This window comes from Arachis hypogaea, chromosome 19 (assembly GCF_003086295.3).
Source record: "Arachis hypogaea cultivar Tifrunner chromosome 19, arahy.Tifrunner.gnm2.J5K5, whole genome shotgun sequence".
In the NCBI taxonomy this organism is placed as follows: Eukaryota; Viridiplantae; Streptophyta; class Magnoliopsida; order Fabales; family Fabaceae; genus Arachis; species Arachis hypogaea.
In genome coordinates this window covers 16,219,313-16,243,734 of record NC_092054.1, presented here as the reverse complement: position 1 = coordinate 16,243,734, position 24,422 = coordinate 16,219,313, and the positions used below count along the sequence as shown (strand labels likewise).

The following is a 24,422-nucleotide window of genomic DNA, read 5'->3' as shown; positions in this document are numbered from 1 at the left end:
TCAACTTGTTGCACGAACAAACAATCTTCTTTCACAGCGGACACTCTTCCTTGGAAAACCGCCACCACCACTTAAACAGGAGCGCTGTATTCCGCAACACTGCATCACCAACCCCAAGCCCCCAGCTTTCTTTGGGGCCTGGACCAACTCCCACTTGACCAAAGGTATAAAAGAGTTACCGTCCTCCTTGCACCACATAAAACTCCTTTGTAATGCTATAATCTTGTCCGCCATCGTCTTTGGCATCTTGTACAGACTTAGGTAATATATGGGGAGGCTATTCAAGACTGATTTGATAAGTACAAGCTTACCCGCTTTATTTAAAACCTTTGCTTTCCATAAGCTAAGCTTCTGTTCCACCTTATCGATGATTGGTTTCCAAGTCTTCACTAGGCGCGGATTTGCTCCTAGAGAAATACCCAAGTATCTAACCAGTAACGCGGCTTGCTGGCAACCCAGTAGTCGACATGCATGATCGATCCATCCCTGCTCACAGTTTACCGATATCAGATTCGATTTATCAAAATTGATGCTCAACCCGGACATCAACTCGAAGTACCGCAACAGCCTCTTATAGTTTACAATTGTTTCAGTCTCTGGCGGGCAAAACAAAATTGTGTCATCCGCAAATTGTAGATGCGACAGTTCAATATGATCTCCCCTACCAGCAGTGGAGCAATGCGCCCATTCCTCACAGCTTCCCCCACCATCCTATGCAAAACATCGACCACTAGCACGCACGAACAGGAGTGGAGAAAGTGGGTCCCCTTGCCTTAGTCCTCTCTCCATCTTGAATGGCTTGGATGGTGACCCATTTACCAGGACTGCCATAGTAGCCGTAGTAACACACTCCTTCACCCAATTCCTCCACCTTTGGCCAAAGCCCATTTTTTGAAGCATAACATCCACAAAACTCCATCTTACTCTGTCATAAGCTTTTTGAAAATTCAGTTTGATAATAGCTACTGTCTTTTTCCGAGTCTTCAGCCAATGAACCGTCTCACAAGCTATGAGTGCACCATCATGAATTTTCCTACCCTTTACAAACGCCGTCTATGTCTCTCCTACCAACCCCGGCATGACAGCTCGCATCCTTCTCACTAACACCTTCGAAATTACTTTATACACACACCCCACCATGCTAATCGGCCGAAAGTCCTTCACCTCCTTTGCACCTTCAAACTTTGGGACTAATGTCACACATGTTACATTCACATCCGTTGGCAGCTTAGCACTTTGAAAGAACCCCAGCACCGCTGCTATGAATTCCGGCCCAATATCCTCCCAAAATTTCTTGATGAAGTTCATATTGTACCCATCACTCCCTGGGGCCTTGGAAGATTCGCAGTCCCATACTGCCTCCCTAATTTCCTCTTCCGACGGCATCACTTCCAGCGCTTCAGCCTCCTCTCGCTGGATATTCTTCACCAAACCATCCCTGACTCCAATCCTCAGAACATATTCCTGGCGATATAAATCCTTGTAGAACTTTCTAATTACACCTTTTATTCTCGCCTGATTACGCACAAGTCTTCTATGTATCATCAGGGCATCTATCCTGTTATTCCGTCTTCTGGCTGAGGCAATGTTATGGAAGTATCGGGTATTCTTATCCATGTTGGCAGCATGCTTGGACCGAGACATCTGTTTCCAGTGAAGTTCCTTCCGAATATACTATTTTTCACAAAATCTCACGAGCGCCTTCCGTTTAGCCTCTGTTGTACCATCATATATCCCATCACTAACCAACCTGTCCAGCCTTGTGATCTCCTCCTCAAACTATTGGAGTCTCTTATCCATGTCCCTGAAGTTATCCTTGTGCCATTTTCGCAGTGGTACTGTTAAAGCCCTCAGTTTACATGTGAATTGGGCCTCTCCCAAGCTTCTACATTCATTCTTCACCATTCTCAGAAATCCCTCATGTGTAAACTAGGAGTCCAGACTTCTGAATGGTCTAGGGCCTCCACCTAATCTTGTACCTTCCAAAATCAATGGGTAGTGATCCGAAAATCCCCTTGGACCCCCTTTTAGCCGAATATTCGGAAACCTCTCAGTCCATTCAATATTGACCAGCACCCTATCAATCCGACTACATGATCGTCCCCTAAACCATGTATACTTTCTATCCGTAAGAGACAAATCCATCAACTGCATGTCATGCACCCAACTCTTAAACTCTTCCGCTGATGCCGGCAAGCTATCCCCCAGTTTTTTATACTCAACATGTAAGATTTCATTAAAGTCCCCTAAAAAGCAGAATAGAACCTGACACAAACCTGCCACAAAGCTTAGTTCTTCCCACACCTCCTTCTTTGCCTCCCTCCCATGTGCCCCATACACCAAACAAAAAGCACAGAGGAAGTTGGTCCTGGTTAACACTCCTTCAACGCACAGCCACCGCTTACCTTTATATCTATTACATACTTTAAACACTCCATCATCCCACATCAATAACAGCCCCCCAGCCGTCCCTATAGACTCCACAAATTCCCACCCAGCAGTACTAAATCCCCAAAGCCGTGCAACATCATATTTAGTAAGTACTTTCCTTTTTGTTTCAATCAGTCCTAACATGTTCAAGTTATATTTATTCTTCAAGGATTTCACCATACTCAATTTTTCGTCCCCCCTCAACCCCCTAATGTTCCAACAGCCCACAATCATTTAAACAAATTTTTACTCACCTTGTTCTTATTCTTTGGTCGGCTCCTTCTTGTCTTTTCTTTTTGCAAAATCCCCATAATATCTACTTCGTCATCATATAAGACCACACCCGATTCCACTGCCAGAGCCCAGGTTGCTTGATTTTCTTGTACCTGCTCTTCCTGTGTCTCCTTGTACTCATCCCCCTCTACCTGACCCCCTGTTTCCATTTCCTCACCTGCTCCTACCCGCCTGGGATCACCACCGTCAGCCACAGCATGCATGTCGCCCTCCGCTTTGCCGTTCACTTCCAAAGTCCCCCCTTCCTGGCCTGCCGTCTCAGGCTCACTGTGGCACGCTGCTTACCATCGACCAAGCTCGGAAGACCCCCTTCCTGGGTTTCCTGTACCTTTCGCCGTACTACCCCTCCGGCGGACATCCCCCCTGCGACCCACTCACCCTATCGCACTCAACAGCTTCCCCCGCTGGCAGTCCGACTCCCTTCACCTCCTCCTCCAATTCGTGGGTCTCATTCGCCACCGATGGCCAAGCACTGGGCCGCACTCCTCCCAGCTCGGCAGCAACCTCCTCAGGATACCCTGGCCAGTCTCGCTCACCATGCAGGGGCGCCGCCGCACTCAACACACAAGAAGCCTGGCGGAGTCTTGGATCCCCCGACCCGCTCGTGTCTCCAAGGGGGACCGGTCCAAGAGCCCTTGAATCCAGCCTCCAACTCTGGCCCAAACACCTGCCCAGCCTCTGCCCCTCTCCCCCAGCGCTTCCTATACACATTCCTCAACCCAATTCCACCCTGAATAGCTATTAGGCCAGATGAAGGGAAGCCCAATACGTGCCCCACACACCTCCCAGCCTGGCAGCCCACCGGACCCACATGGTACATCCCATGCGGACTAGCACACGCTATAGGAACCCCTCCTCTCCCAGTTCCACAAACCTGCGTGACCGTTCTTTCCGACTCCCCCTCATTAATCCCCTCAAATCCCTTAACAACCTCATCCTCAGCGTCCTTGGTACCACTAACTGAATCTGGTACATGCATATCCTTTTTGAAATTCAAATAATCAACGTTCACATCATTCAAAATCACCTCTCTAATTACTATTCTGTCCTCTTCCTGTGCATCCACCATAGCACTCCCGTCGATCAGTGTTGCCGCCGAATCCCACTGCGCCGCCGCCTTCTCCCGGACCTTACCAGGGGCTTCTAAAACTATATTCTCATCACTGACCCTGAGACTTCCCTCCTCATTGTCTTCACCACCCCTCTGGGCGCCCACCTCCTTCACAAAAACCCCAAAGACATTATTCCCAATAGCAATTTGCATCTATTCTCGAATTTCATCAAACACCTCCGTCTCAACTTGAAGCCTCCCAGCTGTAAACGATGTACCTTTATCTTTCGTCACATCATACTGAAGCACGTCTCCCCACTGTCCACCTATTCTTTTAAACGTTTCCGGCGACCATGCATGTAGAGGGATTCCGGAACACTCCAACCACACTCTGCGAGTGATACAGCGTTACGATTCCTCCCAATGCCCAATCCTGTTGAAGTAGTGCAACAATGCATCCATTTTGAAAGTAAACGCTTCGCCAGCATGCTCCACTGTATCAAAGGTTAACAGTACTTTAGACGTTTCGATCTCCCTGACGTCTACTATATGAGGCAACTGTTTACATACCCTCTCCTTCACCGATCCCAGGTTCAACGGTTTTAGAGTTTTTCCCACTAAACTCCTCACCAACCAATCCATATTTGAGTCAACTATGGGCACCTCAATCCTTTTCATATCTCCGCCCCCCGTTACAGGTGCCTTATGGTCTCGCATCGGCTGTTCCTCAACATCGTGGTCAGTAGCACCACCATTCCCATGATGGGAATCCCCTGGCTCTCCACTAGGCTGGCTTGAGAGTTCCCTCCGCCTCGGTCCTTGGTGCGGTATTTACAACCACACTTACTAACCGGCAAGTGCACCGGGTCATACCAAGTAATACCTTACGTGAGTAAGGGTCGATCCCATGAGAATTGATGGACTAAGCAACAATAGTGTTTGATAGGCTTAGTTAGACAAACAAAAATTGGTGTTGAGATGCAATATAAAAGACATTAAACAATATAAAAAATATTGAAGAAAGGCAAGTAAATACTTTGGAAAAAATATGGAGAAGATAGTTAAGGTTTCAGAGTTATCTATTTTCTGGATTGACTTTTCTTATTAACTATTTTAATTATGCAAGATTTAATTCATGGCAAACTATTTGTGACTAGACCCTAATTCCTTAGACCTTCCTAGTCTCCTCTAAAATTCATCAACTGCCAATTCCTTGGTCAATTGATTCCAATTAGAGGGTGATGATCAAATTCTAGTTTATATGCCACAAGAATCCTAATTATCTAAAAATAAAGGGATTATATGTCACGTATCCCGTTAAATACAAACAATTAGAAATTCAGGATAATATGTTTTCAAGCTATTGTTCAAGTAAAGAGCTTTTCCAAGTTTTACAAGAACTCAAATAGAAAATGGGTCATACTTCCGTTCCACCCAAATTCATAAAATAAAGAACAAAAACAATTATTGAAATATAAATCAAAATATTAATTAAAATAGAAAAATAATAATATCAATCCATATAATAGACAGAGCTCCTAACCTTAACAATGGAGGATTAGTTGCTCATGGAATACGGAATGTAAATTTGTATGGAATAATGTTGTGGAATGTTGTTCTGGAACCACCCTATTGGGATCCCTTTTATAACTAATCCTAATAATTTAAAAATCAAATTTCTAAAATTAAAATTAAAATAATATATTTTCCTCAAATAAGATTTGAATTTAAATTCGAATTAATTAACAAGTCTTCAGCTGATGGGTGGGACCACTTGATTTGTCCATTCTGCAGCTTCTAATATGTGATTTCTGGGCTAAGAACTGGGTCAAAACAGCCCAGAAATCGCCCCCAGCGTTTTTCTACATTTTCTGCACGTGGCGCATGTGACGCATCCGCGTCGTCCATGCGTTCGCGTCATTTGTGCAGATTCCAGTCCACGCGTTCGCGTCAGGCACGCGATCGCGTCATTGCAATTTCCTCCATTCTGTGCGGTCGTGTGAGCCATGCGTCCGCGTCGGTATTCGCTGGTCATCTCCTTGGCTTCTTCTTTTTCTCTACAGAAACTCCATCAAATTCCGCCAAATGCTACCTAAAATAAACAGTATTGTACAAAACTCAAAATAGCATCCATAGTGGCTAAAATATAATTAATTCTTAATTAAATTCAACAATTTAGATGCAAATTCACTAGGAAAAGATAGACAAGATGCTCACGCATCACAACACCAAACTTAAACTGTTGCTTGTCCTCAAGCAACCAACACTAATATAAGCTTAGGATGTGAATTTGCATGAGAATAAGAGTTCGATTAAGCTCATGTCTCTTCTTATAGTGGGGTTTACAACTGCAATCCTAAATAGTTTTGGCATCTCACTTTATCCTTTGAAGTTCAGAATGATTGGCATCCATAGGAACTCAGAATTCAGATAGTGTTATTGACTCTCCTAGTTCAGTATGTTGATTCTTGAACACAGCTTCTTTATGAGTCTTGGCCATGACCCTAAGCATTTTGTTTTCCAGTATTACCACCAGATACATAAATGCCACAGACACATAACTGAGTGAACCTTTTCAGATTGTGACTCAGCTTTGCTAGAGTCCCCAGTTAGAGGTGCCCAGAGTTATTAAGCACACTCTTTTTGCTTTGGACCACGACTTTAACCGCTCAGTCTCAAGCTTTTCACTTGACACCTTCACGCCACAAGCACATGGTTAGGGACAGCTTGATTTGGCCGCTTAGGCCAGAATTTTATTCCTTTGGGCCCTCCTATCCATTAATGCTCAAAGTCTTGGATCCCTTTTTTTTCTTTTCTTTTTTTTTTACCCTTTGCCTTTTAGTTTAAATGGTTATTGGATTTTTCTGCTTGCTCTTTCTTTCTTTTTTTTTTTCGCAAGCTTTGTGTTTTTCACTGCTTTTTCTTGCTTCAAGAATCAATTTTATGATTTTTTCAGATTATCAATAACATTTTTCTTTTTCATCATTCTTTCAAGAGCCAACAATTTTAACATTCATAAACTTCACTATAAAAAATATGCACTGTTCAAGCATTCATTCAGAATCACAGAAAATACCACCACATCTAAGTAAGTGTGACTACTCTAAAAATTAAACTCAAATTCTCATGCACTACATATGTTCTTCTTTCTTTTTGATTTTAAGCTTAGTGGGCAATACATGAGACATCTTTCAGAATTAAAGCACTTAATAGAAAAATTAAACTAGAACCTATGAATCTACTAATAAAGGATCATGCAGCAGATAAAGCAAAATAACAGAAAATCGGAACATAACATAGTAAAAGCGGGAAGGAATATAGAATGAAAGGAACTCAACCACCTTAGTTATCCTAGCGGACGTTTTATTTTTCAGGTTGTGCTCCTCTGTGAAGATGATTCGCCTCCCTTTTGGTGCCATAAGAATAGACAGAAAACCTATAAGCGAAGCGTCAACACCAAACTTAAAGGTTTGCTTGTCCTCAAGCAAAGAAGAACTGAAAATAAAAATAAATAGTGAGAGGAAAGAAGAATATACAGGTAAAAGAACAATAGAGAATTAGGATTGGGAGAAAAGAAAGATAAGATAATTGGCAAATCAGGGAAGCTGTGCGGCGCAAGCGACGCGACCGCGTGGGGCACACGGTCGCGTGAATTGCGCTTATACTGATTGACGCGGTCGCGTGACCCTTTTTATGCTACTGGCGCGAGGGCAGCCGCGCACTCGCACAACTCTCTGTTTGAAATTTTATTTTTTTTGCCAAATCTTGGGTGACGCGATTGCGTGGGGCATGAGATCGCGTGAGTAGCCATTAGAAGGATATGACGCGGACGCGTGAGCCATGCGTCCGCGTGAATAGAATTGGGCGTTCAGCGCCAATCTAGAATCACTCTAGCACAACTTTCGGTCGTGCACCCTTTTCACGTCAAATTCCAGGGCACGCGGCCGCGTGAGTGACGCGGTCGCGTGGGAGGCCAATGTTCTCACCCGACGCAGACGCGTCATCGACGCGGTCGCGTGGAACAATTTGTGCCAAAGGCACTATTCCAGCGCCACTCCCTCGCAACTCTCTGTCAAATTTATTTTTTCACACACACCCATCTGACGCGGACGCGTCAGCGACGCGTTCGCATCGTGTGCGCTTTTTTTTTTTTATTAATATAGCTTGAGGTATTCGGTTCCTGGAAGAACATAGCTGCATGATCAGAAAATTAGTAAGAACTCAATAAAATAACTAGAAAAACTACTACTACAAAAAATAGCTAAGGATACGAAATTATCGAGTTGCCTCCTGACAAGCGCTTCTTTAACGTCACTAGCTTGACGGTCAGTTCTGCTAGTTCAGCAGATGAGTGGACCTCTGGCGATCGATCTCGCCTCCAAGGTAGTGCTTCAGCCTCTGGCCATTCACTGTAAACTTCCTGTCAGAATTCTCTTCCTGTATTTCCACATGACCGTACGGTGAAGCTCTGGTAACCACAAATGGTCCTGACCACCGGAATTTCAGCTTCTCAGGAAAGAATTTGAGCCTTGAATTGTATAGAAGCACTCTCTGTCCTGGCTCAAAGACTCTGATGGCTATCTTCTTGTCATGCAATAGCTTAGTTCTCTCCTTATAGAGCTTGGCATTCTCATAGGCTGAGTATCTGAATTCATCAAGCTCATTCAACTGAAGCATTCGCTTAATTTCTGCAGCTTCTGAATTAAGGTTCAGGTACATGATTGCCCAGTAAGCTTTATGCTCCAGTTCGACTGGCAAGTGACAGGCTTTGCCATAGACCAACTGATAAGGGGACATGCCAATAGGAGTCTTGTACGCTGTCCGGTATGCCCAGAGAGCATCATCAAGCTTCCTTGACCAGTCCTTTCTTGAAACACTGACGGTCTTCTCTAGAATCCTCTTAAGTTCCCTGTTGGAAACTTCAACCTGTCCACTTGTCTGAGGGTGATAGGGGGTTGCCACTTTATGATGGACTCCATATCTGTGCAGAAGAGAATCTAGCTGTCTGTTACAGAAGTGACTTCCTCCATCACTAATGAGTGTCCTTGGGACACCAAATCAGCTAAAGATATATCTCTGAAGAAAGCTCATTACCACTTTGGCATCATTGGTGGGTAGAGCTACAGCTTCCACCCACTTGGACACATAATCAACTGCCACTAGAATATAGTTGTTTGAATGTGAGGGTGGAAAAGGTCCCATGAAATCAATACCCCACACATCAAACAACTCAACCTCAAGAATCCCCTGCTGTGGCATTTCATGGTTGGCAGGGAGATTCGTGGCTTTTTCACATTTGTCACAGTGCTTTACAAATGCTCTTAAGTCTCTGAAGAGATTTGGCCAGTAAAACTTGCTCTGAAGGACTTTTGTAGCTGTCCTCTCACCACCAAAGCGGCATCCATACTCAAAACCATGACAGTGCCAAAGAATCTGCTGTTTTTCTTCATCTGGGACACACCTCCGGATAATTCCATCTGAACACCTTTTAAAAAGGTATGGTTCCTCCCAAATGTAGTACTTTGCATCAGTCAATAGCTTCTTCACTTGTTGCCTACTGTACTCCCTTGGGATAAAATTCATGGCCTTATAATTTGCAATGTCTGCAAACCATGGAGCTTGCTGAATGAGGAATAATTGCTCATCCGGAAATGTCTCCGTTACAGCTGTGGGTGGTTGCATTCCTGCTTCAGGCTCAATTCTGGAGAGATGGTCAGCTACTTGATTTTCTGACCCTTTTCTGTCTTTTATTTCAATATCAAACTTCTGAAGGAGCAACACCCATATGATTAATCTTGGTTTAGAATCCTGCTTGGTTAGAAGGTACTTCAAAGCAGCATGGTCAGTATAAACAATAACCTTAGAACCAAGTAAGTAGGACCTAAATTTATCAACAGCATACACAACAGCTAATAATTCCTTTTCTGTAGTTGTGTAATTCTTTTGAGCATCATTTAACACACGACTGGCATAATAAATGACATGTACAAGCTTACTATGCCTCTGTCCTAAAACAGCTCCTATAGCAAAATCACTAGCATCACACATTAATTCAAATGGTAAATCCCAGTCAGGGGGAGCTATAATGGGAGCAGAGGTAAGGTTTGCCTTCAGAGTTTTGAAAGCATACAGACATTCAGAATCAAAGACAAAAGGAATATCAACAACCAACAGGTTGCTCAATGGTTTAGCAATTTTAGAAAAATTCTTTATAAATCTTCTATAAAATCCCGCATGACCCAAGAAACTCCTAATTGCCTTAACATTAGTTGGTGGTGGTAATTTTTCAATTACCTCTACTTTTGCTCTGTCAACCTCAATTCCCTTACTTGAAATCCGGTGCCCAAGAACAATGCCTTCTGTAACCATAAAATGGCATTTTTCCCAATTTAAAACAAGGTTTGATTCTTGACACCATTTCAAGACAAGAGATAAATGTTTAAGGCAGGATTCAAAAGAATTACCAAAAACAGAAAAGTCATCCATAAATATCTCAATAAACTTTTCAACCATATCAGAAAAAATTGAAAGCATACACCTCTGAAAAGTTACTGCAGCATTGCAAAGTCCAAATGGCATTCTCTTGTAGGCAAATACTCCAAAGGGGCATTGGTGCACGAAATTGTGATCTCCAGGCTCGAACAAATCCTGGTAATGGCTCCAAAGCTTGGTGCTCTGATCTTAATTCATAATTGTCACAACTTCGATACAACTAACCAGCAAGTGCACTGGGTCGTCCAAGTAATACCTTACGTGAGTAAGGGTCGAATCCCACGGAGATTGTTGGTATGAAGCAAGCTATGGTCACCTTGTAAATCTCAGTCAGGCAGATATAAAGTGATAATGGTGTTTTCGAATATTATATAATAAAATAGGGATAGAGATACTTATGTAAATCATTGGTAGGAATTTCAGATAAGCGAATGGAGATGCTTTTCGTTCCTCTGAACCTCTGCTTTCCTGCTATCTTCATCCAATCAGTCTCACTCCTTTCCATGGCTGGCTTTATGTGATACATCACCACTGTCAATGGCTACTTTCGGTCATCTCTCGTGAAAATGATCCAATGCCCTGTCACGGCACGGCTAATCGTCTGGAGGCATCACCCTTGCCAATGGCTTCATCTTATCCTCTCAGTGAATAATATGCTCACGCACCCTGTCACGGCACGGCTATTCATCTGTCGGTTCTCGATCATGCTGGAATAGGATTTACTATCCTTTTGCGTCTGTCACTAACGCCCTGCAATCGCGAGTTAGGAGCTCGTCACAATCATTCAATCATTGAATCCTACTCGGAATACCACAGACAAGGTTTAGACCTTCCGGATTCTCTTGAATGCCGCCATCATTCTAGCTTACGCCACGAAGATTCTGGTTGGGAGATCTAAGAGATATTCATTCTAGCTTAATTCATATAGAACAGAAGTGTTTGTCAGGCACACGTTCATAAGGGAGAAGGATGATGAGCGTCACACATAATCATCACCTTCATCGCGTTCTTGGGTGCGAATGGATATCTTAGAAGCGAAATAAGAAGAATTGAATAGAAAACAGTAGTACTTTGCATTAATCTTTGAGGAACAGCAGAGCTCCACACCTTAATCTATGGAGTGTAGAAACTCTACCGTTAAAAATACATAAGTGAAAGGTCCAGGCATGGCCGTGTGGCCAGCCCCCATGGTCTAAGAACAATGCGTTCAAAGATGATCCTAAGATCCTAAGATGATCAAAAGATGCCTAATACAATAGTAAAAGGTCCTATTTATAATAAACTAGCTACTAGGGTTTACATGAGTAAGTAATTGATGTATAAATCCAATTCCTGGGCCCACTTGGTGTGTGTTTGGGCTGGGCTTTAAGTGTTGCACGTGTAGAGGTCTTGCTTGGAGTTGAACGCCAGCTTTTGTGCCAGTTTGGGCGTTCAACTCTGGTTTTGGCTCCTTTTCTGGCGCTGGACGCCAGATTTGGGTAGAAAGCTGGCGTTGAACGCCAGTTTATGTCGTCTATTCTTGGTCAAAGTATGGAATATTATATATTTCTGGAAAGCCCTGGATGTATACTTTCCAACGCAATTGGAAGCGCGCCATGTTGAGTTCTGTAGCTCCAGAAAATCCACTTTGAGTGCAGGGAGGTCAGAATCCAACAGCATCAGCAGTCCTTCTTCAACCTCTGAATCTGATTTCTGCTCAAGTCCCTCAATTTCAGCCAGAAAATACCTGAAATCACAGAAAAACACACAAACTCATAGTAAAAATCCAGAAATGTGAATTTAACATAAAAACTAATGAAAACATCCCTAAAAGTAACTAGATCATACTAAAAACATACTAAAAACAATGTCAAAAAGCGTATAAATTATCCGCTCATCACAACACCAAACTTAAATTGTTGCTTGTCCCCAAGCAACTGAAAATCAAATAGAATAAAAAGAAGAGAATATACTATAAATTCCAAACTATCAATGAAACATAGCTTCAATCATATGAGCGGGACTTATAGCTTTTTGCCTCTTGAATAGTTTTGGCATCTCACTTCATCCATTGAGGTTCAGAATGATTGGCATCTATAGGAACTCAGATTTCAGATAGTGTTATTGATTCTCCTAGTTCAGTATGATGATTCTTGAACACAGCTATTTTATGAGTCTTGGCCGTGGCCCTAAGCACTTTGTTTTCCAGTATTACCACCGGATACATAAATGCCACAGACACATAATTGGGTGAACCTTTTCAGATTGTGACTCAGCTTTGCTAAAGTCCCCAATTAGAGGTGTCCAGGGTTCTTAAGCACACTCTTTTTTTTGCTTTGGACCTTGACTTTAACCGCTCAGTCTCAAGTTTTCACTTGACACCTACACGCCACAAGCACATGGTTAGGGACAGCTTGGTTTAGCCGCTTAGACCAGGATTTTATTCCTTTAGGCCCTCCTATCCACTGATGCTCAAAGCCTTGGGATCCTTTTTATTGCCCTTGCCTTTTGGTTTTAAGGGTTATTGGCTTTTTGCTCTTGCCTCTTGGTTTTAAGAGCTTTTGGCTTTTTCTGCTTGCTTTTTCTTTTTCTTTCTAATTTGTTTTTTTTTTTCGCCTATTTTTTTTTCTGCAAGCTTTGTTCTTTGCTGCTTTTTCTTGCTTCAAGAATCATTTTTATGATTTTTTAGATTATCAAATAACATGTCTCCTAGTCATCATTCTTTCAAGAGCCAACATATTTAACATTCTTAAACAACAACTTCAAAAGACATATGCACTGTTCAAGCATTCATTCAGAAAACAAGAAGCATTGTCACCACATCAATATAATTAAGCTAAGTTCAAGGATAAATTCGAAACTCATGTACTTCTTGTTCTTTTGAATTAAAACAGTTTTTATTTTAAGAGAGGTGATGGATTCATAGGACATTCATAACTTTAAGACATAGTTACTACTACTAATGATCATGTAATGAAGACACAAACATAGATAAGCACATAACATAGAAAACGAAAAATAGAAGAATTAAGAACAAGGAATGAATCCACCTTAGTGATGGTGGCGTTTCCTTCTTGAGGAACCAATGATGTCCTTGAGCTGTTCTATGTCTCTTCCTTGTCTTTGTTGCTCCTCCCTCATTGCTTTTTGATCTTCTCTTATTTCATGAAGCATGATGGAGTGCTCTTGATGTTCCACCCTTAGTTGTCCCATATTGGAACTCAATTCTCCTAGGGAGGTGTTGATTTGCTCCCAATAGTTTTGTGGAGGAAAGTGCATTTGAGGCATCTCCGGAATCTCATGGTGATGAGTTTCTTACGCCTCTTGAGCTCCATGAATGGACTCTCTTGCTTGCTCCATCTTCTTCTTAGTGATGGACTTCTCTTCCTTAATAGGAATGTCTCCTTCTATGAAAGCTCCAGCTGAGTAACATAGATGGAAAATGAGGTGAGGGAAGGCTAACCTTGCCATAATGGAGGACTTGTCAGCCACCTTGTAGAGTTCTTGAGATATAATCTCATGAACTTCCACCTCTTCTCCAATCATGATGCTATGGATCATGATGGCCCGGTCTATAGTAACTTCAGACCGGTTGCTAGTGGGAATGATTGAGCATTGAATGAACTCCAACCATCCTCTAGCTATAGGCTTGAGGTCCAATCTTCTTAGTTGAACCGGCTTGCCTTTGGAGTCAACCTTCCATTGAGCTCCTTCTACACATATGTCCATAAGGACTTGGTCCAACCTTTGATCAAAGTTGACTCTCCTTGTGTAGGGGCGTGCATCTCCTTGCATCATGGGCAAGTTAAACGCCAACCTCACATTCTCCGGACTAAAATCTAAGTATTTCCCCCGAAATATTGTAACATAGTTCTTTGGATCCGGGTTCTTACTTTGATCATGGTTCTTGGTGATCCATGCATTGGCATAGAACTCTTGAACCATTAGGATGCCGACTTGTTGGATGGGATTTGTTAGAACTTCCCAACCTCTTCTTTGAATTTCATGTCGGATCTCCGGATACTCATTTCTTTTGAGTTTGAAAGGGACCTCGGGGATCACCTTTTTCTTGGCCACAACATCATAGAAGTGGTCTTGATGGGCTTTGGAGATGAACCTTTCCATCTCCCATGACTCGGATGTGGAAGCTTTTATCTTCCCTTTCCCTCTTCTAGAGGATTCTCCGGTCTTAGATGCCATCAATGGTAATGGAAAAACAAAAAGCTTATGCTTTTACCACACCAAACTTAGAATATTGCTCGCCCTCGAGCAATAAACAAAAGAATAGAAGAAGAAGAAGAGGAAATATGGAGAGGGAGAGGGAGATGTGGTTTCGGCCAAGAGGAGTGTAGAGGGGTGTGTTGTGTGAATTTGATGAAGAATGGAGGTCTTTATATAGGGAAGGGAGGGGGGTTAAGGTTCGGCCATATGGGTGGGTTTGGGTGGGAAATTGGTTTTGAATTTTGAAAGTAGGTGGAGTTTATGAGGTAGGTTTATAGGGAAGAGTGGATGGATGTGAGTGGTGAAGAGGTGATGGGGAAGAGAGTTTGAGGTGATTGGTGAAGGGTTTTTGGGGAAGAGTGTTTATGGGGTTGTGTGAAAGAGAGTGGTGAGAAGAAGTGAGTGGAGGTAGGTGGGGATCCTGTGGGGTCCACAGATCCTGAGGTGTTCAAGGATTTACATCCCTGCACCCATTAGGCATGTAAAAATGCCTTTGTACCCAACTCTGGGCGTTCAGCGCCAGGTTGGTGGCCATTTTGGGCGTTCAACGCCCATTTGTGTGCCATTTCTGGCGTTCAGCGCCCAGAAGCTGCCCATTTTGGGCGTTCAGCGCCAGAACCATGCTCTGTTCTGGCGCTGAACGCCAGACAGATGCTCTTCCAGGGTGTGATTTTTCTTCTGCTATTTTTGATTCCGTTTTCAATTTTTATATTTATTTTGTGACTCCACATGATCATGAACCTAAGAAAACATGAAAAACAATAAAAATAAGAATTAGATAGACATTGGGTTGCCTCCCAACAAGCGCTTCTTTAATGTCAATAGCTTGACAGTGAGCTCTCATGGAGCCTCACAGATGTGCAGAGCTTTGTTGAGACTCTCCAACACCAAACTTAGAGTTTGGATATGGGAGTTCAACACCAAACTTAGAGTTTGGTTGTGGCCTCCCAACACCAAACTTAGAGTTTGACTGTGGGGGCTCTGGTTGACTCTGCTTGGAGAGAAGCTTTTTCTGCTTCCTCTCCATGGTTGCAGAGGGAGATCCTTGAATTTTAAACACAAGGGAGTCCTCATTCCATTGAAGGAATATTTCACCTCTGTCAACATCAATCACAGCTCTTGCTGTGGCCAGGAAAGGTCTTCCTAGGATGATGGATTCATCCTCTTCCTTTCCAGTATCCAGGACTATGAAATCAGCAGGGATGTAAAGGCCTTCAACCTTTACTAACACGTCCTCTACTTGTCCATAAGCCTGTTTTCTTGAGTTGTCTGCCATCTCTAATGAGATTCTAGCAGCTTGCACCCCATAGATTCCCAGTTTCTCTATTACAGAGAGGGGCATGAGGTTTATTCCTGAACCAAGGTCACACAGAGCCTTAAAGATCATGGTGCCTATGGTGCAGGGTATTATGAACTTTCCAGGATCCTGTCTCTTCTGAGGCAATGTCAGTTGATCTAGATCACTTAGTTCATTGATGAACAAGGGAGGTTCAACTTTCCAAGTATCAATGCCAAATAATTTGGCATTCAGCTTCATGATTGCACCAAGAAACTTGGCAGTTTGCTCTTCAGTAACATCCTCATTCTCTTCAGAAGAGGAATACTCATCAGAGCTCATGAAGGGCATAAGGAGGTTCAATGGAATCTCTGTGGTCTCTAGATGGGCCTCAGAGTCCTTTGATTCCTCAGAGGGAAGCTCCTTATTGATCACTGGACGTCCCAGGAGGTCTTCCTCCTTGGGATTCACGTCCTCTCCTTCCCTTACAGGTTCGGCCATGGTGCTTATGTCAATGGCCTTGCACTCTCCTTTTGGGTTCTCTTCTGTATTGCTTGGGAGAGTACTAGGAGGGATTTCAGTGATCCTTTTACTCAGCTGGCCCACTTGTGCTTCCAGATTTCTAATGGAAGACCTTGTTTCATTCATGAAACTTACAGTGGCCTTAGATAGATCAGAGACTAGATTTGCTAAATTAGAAGCATTTTGTTCAGAGTTCTCTGTCTGTTGCTGAGTGGATGATGGAAAAGGTTTATTATTGTTAAACCTGTTTCTTCCACCATTATTAAAGCCTTGTTGAGGCTTTTGATCCTTCCATGAGAAATTTGGATGATTTCTCCATGATGAGTTATAGGTGTTTCCATAAGGTTCACCTAAGTAATTCACCTCTGCTATTGCAGGGTTCTCAGGATCATAAGCTTCTTCTTCATGAGAAGCCTCTTGAGTACTGTTGGATGCAGCTTGCATTCCATTCAGACTCTGAGAAATCATATTGACTTGCTGAGTCAATATTTTATTCTGAGCCAATATGGCATTCAGAGTATCAACTTCAAGAACTCCCTTCTTCATATGCGTCCCATTATTCACAGGATTCCTTTCAGAAGTGTACATGAACTGGTTATTAGCAACCATGTCAATGAGTTCTTGAGCTTCTGCAGGCGTTTTCTTTAGGTGAATGGATCCACCTGCAGAAGTGTCCAGTGACATCTTTGATAGCTCAGATAAACCATCATAGAATATATCCAGGATGGTCCATTCTGAAAGCATGTCAGAAGGACACTTTTTGGTCAACTGTTTGTATCTTTCCCAAGCTTCATAGAGGGATTCACCTTCTTTCTGTCTGAAGGTTTGAACATCAGCTCTAAGCTTGCTCAGCTTTTGAGGAGGAAAGTACTTGGCTAAGAAAGCCGTGACCAGCTTATCCCAAGAGTTCAGGCTGTCTTTGGGTTGAGAGTCCAACCATAATCTAGCTCTGTCTCTTACAGCAAAAGGGAAAAGCATGAGCCTGTAGACTTCAGGATCTACTCCATTAGTCTTAACAGTATCACATATCTGCAAGAATTCAGTTAAGAACTGAAAAGGATCTTCAGATGGAAGTCCATGAAACTTGCAGTTCTGCTGCATCAGAGAAACTAACTGAGGTTTCAGCTCAAAGTTGTTTGCTCCAATGGCAGGAATGGAGATGCTTCTTCCATGTAAATTGGAATTAGGTGTAGTAAAGTCACCAAGCATCTTCCTTACATTATTATTATTTTCGGCTGCCATCTCCTTTTCCTGTTCGAAAATTTCTGAAAGGTTATATCTGGATTGTTGTATTTTAGTTTCTCTTAATTTTCTCTTCAGAGTCCTTTCAGGTTCTGGATCTGTTTCCACAAGAATGTTCTTATCCTTGCTCCTGCTCATATGACAAAGAAGAAGGCACAGAAAAATAATAATAATAATGGAGATCCTTTATACCACAGTATAGGGATCCCTGTGTGAGTGGAAGAAGAGGGGGAGACAAAGAATGTAATATAATGGAAGAAACACAACTGTGAGGATGGAAGAGAGGTGAGATGAGATGTTAGGATATGAATGAATAAATAGAATGAGATGGGGGAGGGATAATTTTCGAAAATTATTTTGAAAAAGAGTTAGTGATTTTTGAAAATAGTTTTTGAAAAATGTTTAGTATTTTTTTTTTCGAAAATTTTTGAAATAAAAAATAAAAATAAAAATAATTAGTTAATTAAAAAGAAATTTTTGAAAAAGGGGGAGATATTTTTGAAAATTAGAAAGAGAGAGAGTTAGTTAGGTAGTTTTGAAAAAGTTAAGAAACAAACAAAAAGTTAGTTAGTTAGTTGAAACAAATTTTGAAAAGATAAGAAGTTAGGAAGTTAGAAAAGATATTTTGAAAAGATATTTTTGAAAAAGATAAGATAAGAAGATATTTTTGAAAAGATATGATTGAAATTAGTTTTGAAAAAGATTTGATTTTTAAAATCTCAATTAATGACTTGATTCATAAGAAATCACAAGATATGATTCTAGAACTTAAAGTTTGAATCTTTCTTAACAAGCAAGTAACAAACTTCAAATTTTTGAATCAACACATTAATTGATTATGTTATTTTCGAAAATTTGATACAAAAATAAGAAAAAGATTTTTGAAAAATATTTTTGGAATTTTCGAAAATAACTAAGAATTTTGAAAAAGATTTGATTTTTGAAAAAGATTTTGAAAAAGATAAGATTTTCAAATTGAAAATTTGATTTGACTCATAAGAAACAACTTGATTTTAAAAATCTTTGAAAAAGTCAACTCAAATTTTCGAATTTGATGAGAGAAAAAGGGAAAGATATTTTTTTATTTTTGAATTTTTATGATGCAAGAGAAAAATACTAAAAAGATGCAATGCATGAAATTTTTAGATCAAAACAATGAATGCATGCAAGAATGCTATGAATGTCAAGATGAACTCCAAGAACACTATGAATGTCAAGATGAACATCCTAGACACAATTTTGAAAAATTTTTAATGCAAGATGCATATGTAATTGACACCAAACTTATGATATGACTCAAGACTCAAACAAGAAACACAAAAATATTTTTGATTTTTATGATTTTCTAATTTTTTTGGTATTTTTTTTCGAAAATTAATTGAAAAAGAAAAAATAAGGATTCCAAAATTTTTAACATGAATTCCAGGAATCTTGCATTCTTAGTCTAAAGCTTCAGTCCAGGAATTAGACATGGCTCACTAGCCAGCCAAGCTTTCAATGAAAGCTCCGGTCCAAAACACTAGACATGGCCAATGGCCAGCCAAGCTTCAGCATGTAATTCAGATATGACATGCCTGACATACTCATTCCCAAAGGAATAGACATGGCTTTACAGCCAGCCAGGCTTCAACATGCTTCATGAAACACTAGAATTCATTCTTAAAAATTTTGAATCAAATTTTTGAAAACATTTTTATATATATTTTTTTTTTGAAAAGAAAACAAAAAGAAAGTTACCTAATCTGAGCAACAAGATGAACCGTCAGTTGTCCAAACTCGAACAATCCCCGGCAACGGCGCCAAAAACTTGGTGCACGAAATTGTGATCTCCAGGCTCGAACAAATCCTGGTAATGGCTCCAAAGCTTGGTGCTCTGATCTTAATTCATAATTGTCACAACTTCGATACAACTAACCAGCAAGTGCACTGGGTCGTCCAAGTAATACCTTACGTGAGTAAGGGTCGAATCCCACGGAGATTGTTGGTATGAAGCAAGCTATGGTCACCTTGTAAATCTCAGTCAGGCAGATATAAAGTGATAATGGTGTTTTCGAATATTATATAATAAAATAGGGATAGAGATACTTATGTAAATCATTGGTAGGAATTTCAGATAAGCGAATGGAGATGCTTTTCGTTCCTCTGAACCTCTGCTTTCCTGCTATCTTCATCCAATCAGTCTTACTCCTTTCCATGGCTGGCTTTATGTGATACATCACCACTGTCAATGGCTACTTTCGGTCATCTCTCGTGAAAATGATCCAATGCCCTGTCACGGCACGGCTAATCGTCTGGAGGCATCACCCTTGCCAATGGCTTCATCTTATCCTCTCAGTGAATAATATGCTCACGCACCCTGTCACGGCACGGCTATTCATCTGTCGGTTCTCGATCATGCTGGAATATGATTTACTATCCTTTTGCGTCTGTCACTAACGCCCTGCAATCGCGAGTTAGGAGCTCGTCACAGTCATTCAATCATTGAATCCTACTCGGAATACCACAGACAAGGTTTAGACCTTCCGGATTCTCTTGAATGCCGCCATCATTCTAGCTTACGCCACGAAGATTCTGGTTGGGAGATCTAAGAGATATTCATTCTAGCTTAATTCATATAGAACAGAAGTGTTTGTCAGGCACGCGTTCATAAGGGAGAAGGATGATGAGCGTCACACATAATCATCACCTTCATCGCGTTCTTGGGTGCGAATGGATATCTTAGAAGCGAAATAAGAAGAATTGAATAGAAAACAGTAGTACTTTGCATTAATCTTTGAGGAACAGCAGAGCTCCACACCTTAATCTATGGAGTGTAGAAACTCTACCGTTAAAAATACATAAGTGAAAGGTCCAGGCATGGCCGTGTGGCCAGCCCCCATGGTCTAAGAACAATGCGTTCAAAGATGATCCTAAGATCCTAAGATGATCAAAAGATGCCTAATACAATAGTAAAAGGTCCTATTTATAATAAACTAGCTACTAGGGTTTACATGAGTAAGTAATTGATGTATAAATCCAATTCCTGGGCCCACTTGGTGTGTGTTTGGGCTGGGCTTTAAGTGTTGCACGTGTAGAGGTCTTGCTTGGAGTTGAACGCCAGCTTTTGTGCCAGTTTGGGCGTTCAACTCTGGTTTTGGCTCCTTTTCTGGCGCTGGACGCCAGATTTGGGTAGAAAGCTGGCGTTGAACGCCAGTTTATGTCGTCTATTCTTGGTCAAAGTATGGAATATTATATATTGCTGGAAAGCCCTGGATGTCTACTTTCCAACGCAATTGGAAGCGCGCCATGTTGAGTTCTGTAGCTCCAGAAAATCCACTTTGAGTGCAGGGAGGTCAGAATCCAACAGCATCAACAGTCCTTCTTCAACCTCTGAATCTGATTTCTGCTCAAGTCCCTCAATTTCAGCCAGAAAATACCTGAAATCACAGAAAAACACACAAACTCATAGTAAAGTCCAGAAATGTGAATTTAACATAAAAACTAATGAAAACATCCCTAAAAGTAACTAGATCCTACTAAAAACATACTAAAAACAATGTCAAAAAGCGTATAAATTTTCTGCTCATCAGGCATGTGAATGCTGTCTTCTCTTGATCTTGAGGGTCCACTGCAATTTGATTATATCCAGAATATCCATCTAGAAAACAATAAAAAGCATGACCGGCTAACCTCTCAAGCATCTGATCAATGAAAGGGAGGGGGAAATGATCATTCCTTGTAGCAGTGTTGAGCCTCCTGTAATCTATGCACATTCTCCATCCTATGACTGTCCTTGTAAGAATAAGCTCATTCTTTTCATTCTTGATCACTGTTATCCCTCCTTTCTTGGGAACTACCTGCACAGGACTTACCTAAGGACTGTCAGAAATAGGGTAAATAATACCTGCTTCCCATAATTTCATTACCTCTTTTTGGACCACCTCTTTCATAGTTGGATTCAGTCTCCTTTGTGGTTGCACAACTGGTTTGGCATCATCTTCAAGAAGAATCTTATGCATACACTTGGTTGGACTAATCCCTTTCAAGTCACTAATGGTCCACCCAAGAGCTGTTTTATGACTCTTGAGCACTGAAACAAGCGCCTATTCCTCTTCAGGCTTCAGGGAAGAGCTAATAATCACTGGATATGAATCATTTTCACCCAAAAACACATATTTCAGAGAAGGGGGTAAGGGTTTGAGCTCAAGCTTAGGGGCTTCCTTCTCCTTTATAGGCGTGTTCATCAGCTCCTTTTGGGGTGGTGAATCATCAACTTCAACTAATTCATACTCAGAAATAGGATCCAGAACATCATCAAGTACCTCAGCTTCCAGTACTTCTTGAACAAGTGGTTCAATAATGTCTATTTTCATGCACCCCTCAGAATCATTAGGGTGCTTGAGGGCTTCAAAAACATTTAGGACCACCTGTTCTTCATTGACCCTCAGGGTTAATTCACCCTTTTGCACATCAATCAGAGCTCTACCTATAGCTAAAAAGGGTCTACCAAGTATAATAGAGGGTTTTACCTCCTCTTCCATGTCTAATATAACAAAATCAACAGAAAAAATAAATGGTCCTACTTTAATAAGTAAATCTTCAACTACACCCACAGGTAATTTAATAGAAAGATCAGCAAGTTGAAGATAAATACGAGTGGGTTTTACCTCCTCAATTTGAAGCTTTTTCATCACTGAAAGTGGCATGAGGTTGATGCTAGCTCCAAGATCACATAAAGCTCTCTGAATGCCGACTTCTCCAATGGTGCAAGGAATGACAAAGCTCCCTGGGTCTGGCATCTTCTCAGGAAGGGTGTGTTGAATAATAGCACTGCATTCCTTGGTTAGCACCACTGTTTCTTGTTCTTTCCAATTCCTCTTGTGGGTCAACAATTCTTTCATAAATTTAGCATAGAGAGGCATTTGCTCCAGAGCTTCTGCAAAAGGAATGTTGATCTGCAGCTTCTTGAAGACATCTAAAAATTTAGAGAATTGCTTTTCTTTGGACGCCTTCTGAAGCCTCTGAGGATATGGCATTTTTGGCTTGTATTCAGGGGCCTTTGGTAAGGTGGTATAAGTGTCAAGAGAGTCAGGAAACGGGTTATCTGCACGCTTAGGAGGGGCGTGCTCTACTTCTTCCTTCTTCTCCTCTGGAGCTTCTTTTTCAACTGGATCTTCATTGACCTTGGTCTCAGAACCAGCTACCTTACCACTTCTCAATTGAATAGCCTTGCAGTCTTCTCTTGGGTTCACCACTGTATCACCAGGGAATGTGTTTGAATACCTTTCAGGTAATTGCTTGCTCATTTGACCCATTTGAACCTCTAAATTTCTAATGGAGGCTCTGGTTTCTTGCACGAAACTCATCATCATCTCCCACTTAGAATCTTCTTGGGATTTAGAATTTGTCTGCTGAGGTGGTTGTTGTTGCTGAGACTGAAATTGGCAGTTATTATAGTTGTTCTGTTGAAAACCGCCCTGGGAACTATTGTTGAAGTTCTGAGGTCTCTGAGGTTGATCTCTCCACCCAAAATTTGGGTGATTCCTCCACCCCTGATTGTATGTCTTAGAATATGGATCATTGTTGGGATTTCTAGGACCACTCCCCATGTAATTCACCTATTCAGAAGAGGGTTGAGCATAATCATAATTATCATTTTGCATAAAGTTACCTATCATGTCATAGGAGGTATCTTGGGGTGGATTTTGAGTGTTGATAGCTGAGACTTGCATGCCACCCATCTGTTGAGTAAGTAGATTTATCTGCTGAGACATAAGCTTGTTCTGAGCAAGAAGAGCATTAACAGCTTCTACTTCTAACACGCCTCTCTTCTGAGAGGTCTCAGAGTTCACAGGATTCCTGTTAGATGAATATAAATATTGGTTGCTTGCAACCAATTCAATCAGCTCAATAGTCTCCTCTGGTGTCTTCTTCTTGTGCAATGAACCGCCTGCAGAGGTATCTAAGCTCATCTTTGACATCTCTCCTAAGCCTTCATAAAAGATATCCAGTTGGATCCACTTGGAGAACATGTCAGGAGGGCATTGCCTAGTCAGTAGCTTGTATCTTTCCCATGCTTCATAAAGAGTTTCACCCTCCTTTTGCTTGAAAGTCTGAACCTCCAACCTCAGCTTAGTCAGCTTCTTTGGTGGAAAAAATTTAGTGAGAAACTCCGTGACAACCTTTTCCCACGTATTTAGACTCTCCTTTGGTTGGGAATCTAGCCATAGCTTTGCTTTATCCCTCAGAGCAAATGGGAAAAGCATGAGTTTGTACACCTCTGGGTTCACTCCATTTGTCTTCACAGTATCACATATCTGCAGAAAATCAGATATGAATTGATTTGGATCTTCATGAGGAAGTCCATGATACTGGCAGTTTTGCTGCACCAGGGTGACCAGTTGTGGCTTCAACTCAAAGTTGTTTGCAGTTATAGGAGGCACCACAATACTTTTCCCATAAAGATCTGCAGCAGGGGCAGAATAAGAGCCAAGCACTCTCCTCTGTTGATCATCCCCATTCGGATTTACCACATTGGCATTAGCATTATTATTTGCTATAGTAGATTCTACAGTGTTGCAAAGCCTTGCTTGTTGTAAACGTCGCCTGAAAGTTCTTTCAGGTTCAAGATCAAAGTCTAAGATATGTTCTTTGTCTCTGTTCCTGCGCATACACAAACAGAAAACAAGAAAAAATGGGACTCTCTATGTCAGAGTGCAGAGAAGTCTCTGTGAGATAACCTGTGTAAAATAATAAAAATAAAAGGATAAAAATAAAACTAATAGAATATAAAAAATAAAATAATAATAATAATAATAATAATAATAATAATAATAATAATAAAACAAAGTAAAACGAAGAAAAAAATGAAAATAATAAAAAAAAGAAAAATAAAATAAACTAAATAAAAAAACTGACGAGATTTAAATAAGAAAA

The 24,422-nt window shown here is 41.3% G+C and overlaps 1 protein-coding gene, 1 non-coding gene and 1 pseudogene across 2 annotated transcripts; 2 read left to right on the top strand and 1 right to left on the bottom strand.

Annotated features, from left to right (window-relative positions):
• LOC140182167 (uncharacterized) lies at positions 1–1,644 on the bottom strand. Its single transcript, XM_072228291.1, has 3 exons — positions 1,165–1,644; positions 773–925; positions 1–711 (listed from the first exon to the last, which is right to left on the bottom strand). The coding sequence occupies exons 1-3, from the start codon at positions 1,642–1,644 to the stop codon at positions 1–3; spliced, it is 1,344 nt and encodes a 447-aa protein (XP_072084392.1).
• Positions 1,645–17,003: 15,359 nt separating this feature from the next.
• LOC112780664 (small nucleolar RNA R71) lies at positions 17,004–17,111 on the top strand. The gene has a single exon (XR_003191485.1). It is a non-coding gene; the product is annotated as a small nucleolar RNA R71 (small nucleolar RNA).
• Positions 17,112–23,516: 6,405 nt separating this feature from the next.
• LOC112781568 (small nucleolar RNA R71) lies at positions 23,517–23,607 on the top strand (annotated as a pseudogene).
• The last annotated feature ends 815 nt before the right edge of the window (positions 23,608–24,422 follow it).

Coding starts and splice junctions, on each gene's coding strand:
- LOC140182167 (XM_072228291.1), bottom strand. CDS start 1,644: ATGTCTCGGTCCAAGCATGCTGCCAACATGGATAAGAATACCCGATAC. Junction 926..1,164: donor AGTTTGAAGGTGCAAAGGAG/GTGAAGGACTTT, acceptor AGCTTATGACAG/AGTAAGATGGAGTTTTGTGG. Junction 712..772: donor AAGATGGAGAGAGGACTAAG/GCAAGGGGACCC, acceptor TGTTTTGCATAG/GATGGTGGGGGAAGCTGTGA.